General features: G+C 38.7%; 1 protein-coding gene across 9 annotated transcripts in view; it reads left to right on the forward strand.

Annotated features, from left to right (window-relative positions):
• The window catches only part of smap1 (small ArfGAP 1), an 86,382-nt gene that overhangs the window by 68,598 nt on the left and 4,274 nt on the right, over window positions 1-13,510 (forward strand). For all 9 annotated transcript variants that reach the window (XM_052612974.1, XM_052612975.1, XM_052612976.1 and 6 more), the window contains 2 exons: window positions 9,867-10,092; window positions 10,675-10,991. In XM_052612974.1, coding sequence (XP_052468934.1) covers window positions 9,867-10,092; window positions 10,675-10,991 — 543 coding nt within the window. The remainder of the gene's footprint in view (window positions 1-9,866; window positions 10,093-10,674; window positions 10,992-13,510) is intronic.

A 13,510-nucleotide genomic window follows, 5' to 3' on the forward strand; every position in this document is an offset into this window, starting at 1 on the left:
CGCTGAATAAAGTGATCGGGTTGATATGTGCGTTTATGTCACAAGCTCCTTATCGGATTTACTCTTTTGACATGCGCACATTGCATGAATATACAGAGTTTCCCGCTGCTGTCGCATACTGATTTAAAAAGCATACGTAATATTTATCTACTTCGGGTTCTTATTAGGTGACGACCAGCACATGAACTATTGTGCAGTGCTGCTTACTTTAAAAAATATATATTTAAATAAAAGTGCCCCTTCCTACACACAAAAGCAGTTGTTTGAGAGTCTTAAACGAGGACTGGTGGACATTGTCCTGCTCCACTTCACAGACGCTGAATGAAAGGATAGTTTTATAATGATGGGATACTGTTTTATGACACTTTATTCACCAGTAAGAACAGCTCCTTCTGAGTGTCATACGTCATTACGCTATTTCTACGTTACTGCGCAAGTGCAGTACTTTCCAGTTTTGGTTTTCAATCCGAGTGTTTACACGTCCTCTCGCTCGGATTACAAAAGGATAAACCACCCCTTACAATCCGATCAAAATATTAGTCAGATCTGGCCAATTCAATCCGATTCACGTGTTTACATGTGACTTTTTTTATTCTGATTGTGCTTCTAGTCCTATTACGATCTGATTAGTAGGGTCCATGTAAACACAGCTAGTGTTGTTTTTATTAACTAAAACTATTAAAAATTTGGTTGCACTTTATTTTACAGTACGTGTACTTCCATGTACTTATAGTGCACTTACAGTGTATTTATCTAAGAAAGTTAGGGTAATACAAGGTAACTACATGGTGTAGGGTTAGGTTTAGGGGTAGGTTCAGGGTTAGTAACTAGTTATTACATAGTTATTGTAATTACTATAATAAGTACATAGTATGTACATGGGGAACAGGACTGTAAAATAAAGTGCTACCCAAATTTTTTATGTTAGTTAGAAAACATCTAAAATGAAATCAAGTATAAATATTAAATGGAAAAAAAGTAAATAAAAAATTAGAAATGCAACTAACTGAAATACTAAAGTGACTAAAACTGAAATAAAAAGAAATTATTTATAATCACATTACTATGCAAAAGTCATAGGCCATTAGTATTTTCACGAACAAAAAAAGGGGGAAAAAAACAAAAAGTGATGCCAGTAATTTATATCTTTTGCTGTAGTGTGTTAGTGGGAAATATCCGTTTACATTTCCGAACATTCAAGACACCTGAAGAAGATTTTGTTTGTGTGTGTGTGTGTGTGTGTGTGTGTGTGTGTGTGTGTTTGTGTGTGTGTGTGTGTGTGTGTGTGTGTGTTTGTGTGTATAAAAATGCTTAAAATGAACTTTTAAAGAAAATGAAAACTGAAAATATTAAAAGTTAAATTAAACATATTAATAAATACAATAATAATTAAGAAATGATACTAAAATAACACCGTTCCATATCAGCCCAACACCAACTCATCATTCACATATGCACATTAACTCTTATGATATTTGATATTAATAGTTTGATAATTATGATATTAATAATAATTTTCGATTGTAGACATGCAAATAATCCGTTGAACATCCAGCATGATACAACAATAAGCATGCAAACTTTTTGGAGATGATTAGAAATGAATGAAAAGATGAGGTAATGTATGCAGATTTATTTATTTATTTATTTTACATGTGAAAACAAGCAGAAGATGTTTGATTTGTTGGCATGAGGGCCTGAGACAAGGCGCTCACACAGTTCTTCCTAAGCCTAAGGAGAGAGAAAGATGAGAGCGAGAGACAGTTGGAGCCTTTGATGAGAAACCGCCGGGCTTCCGTATTCTCCATTCCTTCTGTGTGACTCCAGCCGGTGCATGTTAATCTGTCCTCACACTTCCTCTTTTCACATCTCATCTACTGCCAGCTTTTATATCACCTCCTGAGACATACACACACAGTCTCCTCCGCAGGACTTCCTCCTCCCTGCAGCTTCTATATAAGTGCACAACTGCTAGCCAGTCCTGGTGTCCCATAATGCTCAGTTAGCAGCAACTCCCTCCCTATTATTGACATCCTGACCAGCCTGTTTCTCTCCAGATCCCACACAAGGGCTGTGAGAATATCAACATCAACATTCCATGAGCGTTGTGGAGGCAGAACATCACAGCTCACTTGCATCATGATTTTTTGCTATTCACATATTAGGCACATGATGTTTATCACTGTTACAGTGAATTGAGAAGTTGGTAGCACATTATACTAAGGTCCCATTAGTTAATGCATTAACTGACATTCACATTTATCTCATGTTCACTGAATTTTATTAACAGATGTGTCTTAGTAATGTATTCCAGATCATGATTGATTAATAAATGGGTTGGGACTATTTTTCATTGCTAGTTCAGGTTGACTAATGTTAACAAATGGAACCTTATTATAAATTGTTTGCAATAAGTTTTTGTGTCTTTTTATGTGTCTTTTTCGGGAACCATAATGCAACGATATTAAACTTGTTGCAGATACTGAAAACAAATTTTTTTTTTACAAAAAGTATTAAGTAGAAATTTTGAAATATTTTTTTATGTAAAACATACTTTTTACTTGCATCTTAAAAAAAAAAAAGATTTTAATATGGTACCGATATATCTCATGGCCCTACTGCGACATGACTTGACCCAAAAATCACACATCTCTCCGCTTCCATATCTTGCAGATGATCCTCTTAGAATTTAGCTGCTTATTATCCTGTTAAAATGAGGATTCTGATGTATTAAGAGTTGTTTGAATTCTTTTAACCACTTCTTGCTCTTACATTGCTACACTCTACCAGACTAGGTCATGTAATTGCGGAAAGGTTTGCTTTACTTAAGTAATTTTGCTAAGTACCATCTGTCAGCTGTTTTCCTGCACTAGTCTCGCCCCAGATTCTGCAGCAAACAGGATGTAAAATGTGCTGACTCACTAATGAATCATTCAGCTGTTTAAGAGCCATATCTCATCAAACCCACCGTCAGCCCTTTAAGAGCACAGCTATTGATCCACTCGTGCTCTTTTGAGCTCTGTGGGCCCTTGCGCTCAACATATGGGCATGCCATATGCCATGCATTCTGCACTGCATGCATGCAGCACTGTGGAAAACCACATTGAGCCTCTCAGAGCACATGTAGGTATGTACACTGTATCCACACACACTAGAGACCTGCGGTGTAGGGAGCCTCGGTGTTTCATGAGTGTTTTTTAAGCACAGATGGTTTCTCAGTAGGACTTATGCCTAATGAAAGCTGAGCTAGTTCAGTGTGTACAAAGAGAAAAGACTATGTGGTGGCCGGTGAGCTACAGGGTGACTGCTTTATACAGGTTTTAAATTCAAGCTTTGCTGCTAAACAGTGTTTTCACTTTACTATATGGTTTTGTAACAGCAAAGTCTTTTTGAGAGTAAGATAGTCACCGTATATGTTTAAAGAAAATAATAGTTATATTGAATATTAGGCTACAATTAGACTATGGGCAAAAGTGACCCAAATCTGCCCATCCCCAATAACAGTGTGAACACCATAAATCATCACTTTTTTAGATTCTTATATGTGCCACTTCCATATGTTATCCTAAATCAAATACAGCTCAGATATTTTGCAATGCGACCTCAGTCTGAACAATCATATCGGAATTCATTGTTCTTTTACGTTACTCCAGATTGACATTTGTCACAATTTTGCAGTTTTTGCTCAATTTTTTCTATTGAAAATAGTTTCAGTCAAAGCCACAGCAGAACGGTTTCATGTCTCTGAGTGGTGTTTTGTTACTGAATGAATCCACTTTTTTGAACGAATTGAGTGAGTCATTTGTCACTTGCCAAATTTCTGAATGAACCAGCCATTTTAATGAATGGGTCGAATGAATGACTAAATGACTCTCTTATTAAATGGTAATTTGCCGCCAACTACTGGTGGTTTCATAATTAAAAGTATCATTGTATTTTCCCCCACATTTCTTATCTGTATGTTCAAAAATTATGACATTATTCATGCATTTGCAGTTTTGTGGTGTAAATTAATTTATGGCACCTCTAGGCTTCTTTAACCAAAAAAATTGCCTATTTATAAACACTGTGGGAAATGACATTTGTTTTTTTATATACAACATATCTACTTCTTTTTAGTCAAAGAGTACTACATTTTGAGAGTTGTTTTGTAATGATTAATAATTCATTTTATTATACTTTTTGTTTTGTTTTTTTGCATTGAAAAAAAAAGTATATTTTTGTTTGTATATGCTGTCAATTTTAGTTCTTAGAAAATCAGAATCTGCAAAAAACAGTCAGCAGTTCGAAAAAAAATGGAATTGGCCAAGAAAACTGGAATCGGTGGCAGAATATGTGAGTGTTTGTCTATGGAGTGTTAAAAAAAACGGTATTTTGCAATCCAAAGGCTTCTGTTTCCACTCTGGTTCTGTCCTGTGTTTGTCCCCATAGTTAGTCTAATCACCATGTACTTGTATATGCCTCTGTCCTCTGCATCTGATTAGAAAAACACATCCACATCTGCAAGGGTACAAGGAAGTGTAAAGTACTCTAAGCATGGAGAAGAATGCTTTTATTCAGCCAGATGTTTTAGTTGCGTCTTCGTCTAGCAGGCACTAACGGGGCCATGTGAACCAGCATCCTTTAGTCCCATGTCTGCCCTACTCTTAAAACCTTTAAAAACTATTATATGATACTATCCCAAGGTTGTAGACTACATTACGGACAAGTGCATGAATGTTCGGTTCTCACAAAGAACTGCCCGAGGACCCGCTGTACTGGAGGATTCACTTATTTCATGCTCCAGCCCTGCACAATGCAAATTCACGCATGTTACCAGCTCTACCTTTGAGCCACAGAGCTTGGAAACACAACCAGTCCACTCGCCCGTCTCAGGAACATGACTTTTGACCACATGCAAATTGTTAGGATATTTAAAGAACACTTATGCATATTTCAGGATTCAGGGACAGTAAAGCGTCAAGTGTATTAACTTTTCTCTTTACCAGACGGGGGTAAGCTGGCCTTAATTGGTCTTGCTTTTTTTCACATTTATAGTGTGTGTATGTATGCGTGTTCTTACTTTTCCAGCACAGCTCATTTTCTTAAAAGTATTCTTGAGGCGGAACGTCCTTGGGTTTGCAAGCATGGGATTGGATGTTAAGACTAGGGTCAGAACGCCATCAGGCTTTATTCTCAGGTTTGTCAGGGGAAAAATGTAGCTGAAATATTATTAGATGGAATTAGCTGGAATGAATTTCCTTGTGTTGAGTGCCTCTTTTTGTAGCTGATGAATTATTAACTTATATTTAAGTAATACCAATAAATGTGATTTGATTTGATAGCACATCATGTAAAATTAAATGCATTTAAATGTTTAATACATTGACAGCCACTTTCGCAGATAGGGCCCAGAAAATAACATTAGTTTTTCGTAGAATCGCTGCTTATGCAGTATGTGGGAATATAACCTGCACGTAATGGCACTTTGACTGAAGTCTAGACCAGCCGAATATCGATCATGGCCGAAGCGAGGCAGTGAATACATTACAGAAGGCTGATTAGAAGCATATAGGTCAGAGTGCTAATGTAGGCTCAGATTTCTTCATCTTCGATCTGTAACCACTGATAACTAACACAGTTAACTGATCCCAGAGAAGCACTGGAGGGACTCGCTTCTTCTGAGCGTCTGCTGGACCAGTGGAGGTCACAAACAAAATACTCTCAGCTGCTTGGGGCTGGTAGGATTGTTGTTTGTAAGGAAATTCACAGTTTAAGCAATCAAAATGCTTTATTGAATTTATGATATTCCTTCACACCAACATGTTGTATCATGAGCACTCTGTCTTTTTTGCTTAATCTGACATATGGTTTAGTGACCGTTAATTTTTTATGCAAATGGTTTAGTTTAGTTTATGTATTTGTTTATTTTCCCACTTGATATTGTCAATTTGTGTAGCTGTGTATTCCCCAGATGGTCTCTTGTCTGATCCGCTCTTTCCTTCTGGCTGATCCTCAGACTCTGAGCTGCAGTGGGACCTTTGGCAAGGTGGCACTGCCAGCCTCCGCTCTGGCACATACCCAGCATGCACCCGCTGCTGCAAACAACCGTCTTCACCAAATCCAACCTAACACATTTCTGATTTTGAGGCACTTTTGTTTCTCCTCTTCAGTTTTTATTTTTATGTTTTTCTGGTTTCCCAGGCAGAAGGGGGCTTTGGGGGAAACTGGATTAGCCCAGCCCACAGCACCACCAGAGTGTTAATTATCTGTGTGGGGCTGCTAATCAGACAAAGCCTACTCTGTTGCACATAAAATCTCTCTCTCGCTCTCTCTGTGGGTATGAGTGAGCGAGGGAATTGTGTTTGGGGGTGGGTAGAGCTAGAATATGCACGGTGCTCCGTGAATGGCACAGTGAAATACAGGCTGCACTGTGTGTCTGTATGGAGCGTGTGTGTTTTTGTGCTAATGTGGGGGTGGGAAAGATCAAATGTTCATGGGCTTGGTGGCACACTGATTGTGGTGAATGGGAAAGACTACTTTCAAAAGGGGGGCAAATACGATTGATATTATAAAGGTACTTCACAGTCATTGATAGATAGATAGATAGATAGATAGATAGATAGATAGATAGATAGATAGATAGATAGATAGATAGATAGATAGATTGATAGGTAGTATTCTATAATATAAAAATGATGCTTCGATCAGTCTGTGTTTTTATCTACTCAGCCAACAACCTGTCTTTCTGTCCATCAATCTATCCATCTATCAATCTAACGTTTAATCTATCTATCGGTCTATCTATGGTTCTATCACTCTATCGTTCGTTGTCTCTGTTGTTATATCTGTTGTTTGTTTTGTCTATCATTCTGTCTGTTGTTTGTTCTCTGTTGTTCTCTCACTCAATCTGTCCATCGTTCTTTGTGTCTGTCTGTCTATCATTCTATTTATCGATCTCTCATTCTATCTGTTGTTAGTTCTATCCCTCTACCGTTAAACAATAGATGCATACATGTGAACACAATAGTTGTGTCTTTCCTTCTCATTAGTAGAGCATAGAGAAAAATGTCTGTTCCTCTCCCTGAATTATGAAGTGTAGGTCTCCAACCCCTGCCCCATCTATTTTTAATTCTAATAGCATTTCCTGTGTCCCTTTTCGGATTCCCATATGGATCCCTTCAAATGTCACTCATATTACAAATGAAGAAAAGGGCTTATGTCATCTCTTTTTCATAATGTGGCCTGAAAAAAAGGCTGACTCTTTGCCAGTTGAGTATATTCTTGCTTGTTCCTGGCGTCTTGAGAATAGCTGTCAAGGGTTTGTGTGATTTCTTTGTTCTTCGCCTCTTTTCTCTCGTGCATATCAAAGACTAAACCCATTATAGGCTGTAGCATGCAGTTGTGTTAGCATCAGCCTTCACAGGTTAATCATCCGAGGGGTTTACGTATCAGATCTGCGAGTCAGTATTTGGCTTATCGCGCCGCAGTGCTGTTCACCCGTGTTCAACTCCGCTCGCTTCTTATCAGATGCACTGACTGCCGCAGCAGCAGCTGGAGGTGTTACTCCCTCATACCGAAGCGCAGAGCTCTATCGTCGGCCCATCTAAATGGGAAGAGAGCGTCCACGTGTCCCTGCCAACCTCCACCCCGTCCTCCCAACCCTGCCTTTTTGTCTCTGATTACTGTGGAACATTTCCGTTCCCAGAGCTCCGGGACACTGATGGATAGACAGCGGGAGAGCGGAGACTGTCTCTGAATCACACTCTTTTCATTTAGGCTTATTTATGAGCTTATGTCAGGCACGTACTTCAGCAGTCAACTTCAGAGAATGGCCTTTTCGATATCTGCCATCTGAGTAAGCATGTCTGCCACTTAATGATACTAGAGTGGGAAGATTTTCCTGAGGAAAATCGATTGATACACATATCTATTTGTTTTCGCTCGATTTGAATTCAAATGATGTAGCACAATCTCCCCACCGTTTTCACTTCCTCTCTCAGCTTTTCTCTTTCTCTCTTTCGAGGGTGAAACATTATAATTAGCTCTAGTACTTAAACGACCGTGTGAAATCGCTTGGCGAGTGCAGTTTCTTTCCTGTGTTAACTTATTTTCTGTTGGAATATAAAGTTTGAGTCAGATTTTTTTCTAAGTAAACTGCTTTTATTTTATCACAGCCATGAGCATTAATTTGTATTTTTTTGTTTTTGAAGCAAGTCTCTTCTGTTCACCAAGGCTGCATTTATTTGATCAAAATACAGTTAAAACAATAATATTGTGAGACATTATTACAATTGAAAATAACTCTTTTCTGTTTTAATATAATTTAAAATGTAATTTATTTCACTGATTGGAAAGAGTTTTTAGCAGTTCCTACTCCAGTGTTCAGTGGCACATGATCCTTCAGAAATCATTCTGCTGATTTAGTGCTCAAGAAAAATGTGTTGCTATTATCATTGTTGATTTTCTGCTTAATGAACTTGTGTAAACACAATACTTTTTTTTAGGTTTCTTTAATGAATGTTAGGTGCATTCATTTAAAAAAAGAAATCTTTTGTAACATAAATACAATTTTTGAAGAATTTAATGTATAATTTCTGAATAAAAGTATGCATTTCTTTAAAAAAAAATCATACCCCAAGATTTTAAATGAAGTGCAATTTTAAAAAGCAAGTGAACAAAGACACTAGGTTTCATTAGGTCCATCTGGCATGGCTAGTATGTAGTATAGGTAAAGCATGGTGTGCTGCCAGCGTGTTGTCTTCAGTCCTTGCTTACAATGGTGTGATTCCCTCCTGATTCTTATTCACAAATGTAATGGAGCCTGTGCCAAACCTCAGCAAGACTCACATAGATCTCGTTCTTCACTGAACATGACCTTGGGCTACTGTTGAACAGTGATTTAGGCCTAGAACTTACCCTCAGTTTCATAGTGACAGACATGCTTTTCCAAAGGTTTTTCACATGAATTGTCTCCTCTTCCTGAGCTATTCATTCATCACAGCTGCAGTCTAATTAATGTCTTTTCTCTACTTGAAGATGATGAAGCCTTTCTTTCATCTGTGTGCGTTTGTCTTCTCTCATCTAAGTTTATACAGGATGGGCATTTTTAACCAACTTTTGATTTGGTTATCTGCCATGCCTTAATATACAGTTACATTAACAGTTTTTCTGTGATTTGTTAATGGGAAAATCCTGTCATGTTATTAGGAATGAATGTGATTAAGCTTGTAACAAGAGGGCGAAAGATTCCCTCCACAAAACTCGCTACCGGTTTGATTGGTCAGCGCAGCATATCTGTGTGCCTAACTCAAAGCCATAGACATTTTTTTATAACATTTACAGTTTTGATCCAGTTAAACCAGCATGAACTGGTTTGTTGGTCATAACTGCTCATCCAGCTGATAAGTTCTCTTAACCCTTTTAAAACAAGATCTTTGATCATTAAAAACACTCTTAAATATTTAGAAAAGACTAATAATAAATTAATATTGAAAAATCATTATATTTAAAACACTAAATAAAATTCTTTTTTAAATCGCATTTTTCATAGGATTTATGTTTTGAAATGTATTGTTAAAATGATTGATTTTAACATAAACATGACAATAATGACCTATTTTTATTTTCTGTCAGTCTTATTTCCTTTATGAATATTTCAGAGCTGTATCCAGTTGATTTGGCAAACATTTCCCACCATTTAGACTTGAAGGTCTGTTGAGATGCCTCATTTGGCTCATGACATTGGCCCAAAGATATATCCATGCGCGTCTGTAATTGATATAGTTATAGTTTTATTGATATGTGATGTGAGTTATTGTATAAAGCTGTATAAGCCAGTGTTGAGAGCATGTGACTTGAAGTCAACCGTCTCCTGTGCTCTGCAGGTCAGTTCCAGTAAGGCAGCTGGGAGCGCTCAGGCCAACCCCGCCGGAGGGGCTGTGGCAGGTGCTACCGGAACAGGAAGTGCTGCTCCAGCACAGGGAGATCTGGACCTGTTCAGCGAAACCAGCGGGAGCAACAAAGCAGAGGACTCAGCCAAGAAACCTCTCTCCAAGGACTCCATTCTCTCCTTGTATGGCTCCGGCACCATCCCACAACAGCCTGCACAAGGTACATCCATCCCCCAGAGTCCCACTTTCTTATTCCTCAGAGAATGAGCGATCTGAGCGAGAGAATGCAGATCTATAAATGGTGCTATGCATCTGGAGTCCATTTCTAATGGTGCTGTGGGAGTGTGTGTGTCTTTGAGTAAAAGCGAAAGCATGCAAGGTTCTTGAGAAGCCCTGCTTTAATGGGAGTATCAATAATTCAAGCACTGCGTGTCTCAGCACTCTGATACAGCTGAACGTGGTTTAAAGCTGCCTGCTTCGCCTGCCCTTCTCTTCAAAGAGGACATTTCCCAAAACCTCAGATGCTCCAAATGAAGGCGATGCCAATTCTCCATCATCAGGACGCTTTAGGCGCCCCCTTTCATCCTGCACACCTCTTCTGTCTAAAAGATCCATTTCCTCTGGGTCGAGGCGAGGAACTGCACACATTAGCGCAGATATTGATCGCTCTCTTCTGTCTGTGATGCTTTATGTGTCAGGGTCCTCTGGTCTGCTTCTGTTTTCGTCTCTTTGAACATATTGAACATGTCGTCATGTGTAAATCTTCTTATTTGTGTACCTTTGTGTGTTTCTGCTCCCACAGCGACTGCGATGTTCATGGGCCCCTCTCAGATGCAGTTCCCTGCGCAACCACAGGGGAACTTCCAGGCCTTCCCTGGGATGGGAGGAGCCATGCCGCCCACTACTATGATGGGGGCTGTCATGGGGCAGGGCGGCGCTATGATGGGCCAGAATGCGGGCATGATGGTTGGCATGACGGTGCCTAACGGTTTCATGGGAAACGCACACCCTGGAGTGATGGGCTTGGCTCCGGGCATGATGGGACCTCAGGGCATGGTGCCCCCTCAGAACATGTATGCCATGCAGCCAGGTCAACAAGGACAGTGGAATATGGCACAGGTATGCTATATTTGGATTTGTGACTGTTTAATTGTGCTGCTAGTAATTTACCACATATAAAATGTTCCTTCAGTCACTGAAATAAGTCTCTTATGAAATCACACACGTCTCGGTGACAGCTCTAGATCTGTGAACACATAAAGTACACTTTAGAAACATCACATGCTATTTTAAGTCTATGCTTGAAGCGTTTTGGTACATTTGGTTTGCTGAAATGCCTTTGAAGAGTGGGATTTTGGAGTGATGGCCTGTGGTTCAAGGAATGCGGAAACAGGTTAATAGTTTAATGTTTAATAATTTCTATAGTATCTATTATATTATTACGTAATTTTATGTTAAATGTAACTTATATATACCGTCCTAATTAAACCTTCCTATTTTTTTCTACATTTCTGAATATTATTGATTATTAATATAAATAAACATTATATTATCATAAACGTAATCATTACATTAACAGCTTAGGGTAAGATTTCTTTTCCCTTTTTTTGAAAGAAGTTCAGCAAGGAGGGCATTAAACTGATTAAAAATTACAGTAATGACATTTTTAATATGACAAAAGATTGAATGTTCTATTCAATGAAGAATCCTTTAAATATACGTGTGTGTCCAGCATATTGCAATGATTTCTGAAGGATTATATGACAGTATTTTTGATCAAATAAATGCAGACTTGGTTAGACTAATTTAAATAACATTTAAAGAAATCTTATTAACCTCAGTTTTTGAATGGTAGTGTATGTTCTTAAAAAATTTAGGTGAAAATAGTAAGTGCTCATAGAATGGTACTGTACTCATATCTCATAAATATATCGAAATATAAACTACCTTTTTATTGCATTATAAAGACGAGGGTGATCAAGATAAATTAAACTTTTAAGATTATACTGTGATATTTATTGAAGTCCTTATGAAACTAAATTAAAGATTAAAGAAGAGTGTACAACCTAAATACGTGTTAGTTACATTGCAAGAAGAAAAGAGAAGAAAATTTCTGGCAGCTACAAGAACACGTCGAGGAGGAAGCATTCAGGGATCTGGCAAACAAATGATGAGTGAAACAATATCATGACATAAACAGAACCCAAATTATGTTGTGGGTGGGGAAAAAGTGAACCTGAAAAATTTCCTAATTACTTAATGTTGTTGACAGTACACTTAAGACACAAACCTGAGGTCAAGAGCTTCAGGTTAGGTTGATAAATGTATTTTTAACCAACCCTCTCAGAATCTGCTGTGAGTCATTGATATAAAATCAGACGTTCATCATCAGTGCAGCATCCTGGCTGCAGTGGATCAGCATCTGCTTTTTATAGAGAGAACGTCTATATCTGACGCTATTACTATTCATCACATCCGACTCCAACAATGCATACATTTTCAAAACCATTTCAGGTGGAAAGCGAGCTGTCAGTTTAGCTCTCTCACTCTCACCGTATAATCAGAGATTCATAATAAGGGTTTTTAAAATCCTCATCTAATCTGCTGTCACCTCCCATCGGCATGTGGCTCATTAAAAATGAAAGCTCAGTGACTCCGACCTCTCAGCTTCTATCATCTCCCTGCCTCGTCCCCTCCTCCTGTGGCCCGGGACCCCCTGTGTATGAGGCTGAGAGCAGAGGGAGTCCGAGATTTCAGCCTCCGGGAGGTTAATTACACATCATAAATCAATACAGCATTCTTTACACTCACACAGCCTTAATTAAAATCCCTCCCCACAATGCAAGTGTGTGTGCGCGTCCTGAGTTATAGGCCTTCAGCAGAACATTTGTATTTTGAGAGACCGGATGAGAAAAGAAATGCGTTTGCTTAATGGTTTTCTGGAGTGAGTGTAATTTTGCCGCACAGTTCCTGGGAGGAGTGTTCTTTTTCCGGAGATGGATCTGACTTGAGATGTTTTTCTTCATTACCCAGCTCACAGAACGTTTCCCTCTTTTCCGAAGGAGGACTGAGGGAGAAGAAGAATCCTTAGTGTTTGACATTCACTCCTCTGAATAGCTGAGTGCTGTTCTTGGGAGTGTTTTCAAACACACACTCTCACCGCACACTTATTTCTCCGAGCGTAGGCAGGTTTGTGTTGAGGAGGAGGTAGATGTAATTACGAGACTGGCCAAATTTGTACTGCTGTGCATTTGAGCCCAAAATGAAGTCAAGGTCCACAGTGGATCTTGCACGTCATGGCCTAAAGCGGTCTAGTCACCTCGTGAGACATCAGAGCACTCCAGGAGTTCACCGTGATGGATAACCTCCCTAACTACCTCAAGATGGGGTTCATTGCTTTGGAATTAAACACAAATAGGAAGCCGATGAAATGCGCCTGCATTGTGTTTTAATTGACGTTTATGTTTCAGGATTGTATGGGAAAAGGCAAGTACTACAAGTATGTAAATGAGCTCTTTTATGATTGGCTAGCCTCTCCGCTCATCAGATAAGGCTGAACTGCCGAATAGTGAATAAACAGTTATATAAACATTAACATAACCTTGTATAAACATTATGTAAGACCAACCGTCTAGTCA

Source organism: Carassius gibelio, chromosome A13 (genome assembly GCF_023724105.1).
Source record: "Carassius gibelio isolate Cgi1373 ecotype wild population from Czech Republic chromosome A13, carGib1.2-hapl.c, whole genome shotgun sequence".
NCBI classification, from domain to species: domain Eukaryota; kingdom Metazoa; phylum Chordata; class Actinopteri; order Cypriniformes; family Cyprinidae; genus Carassius; species Carassius gibelio.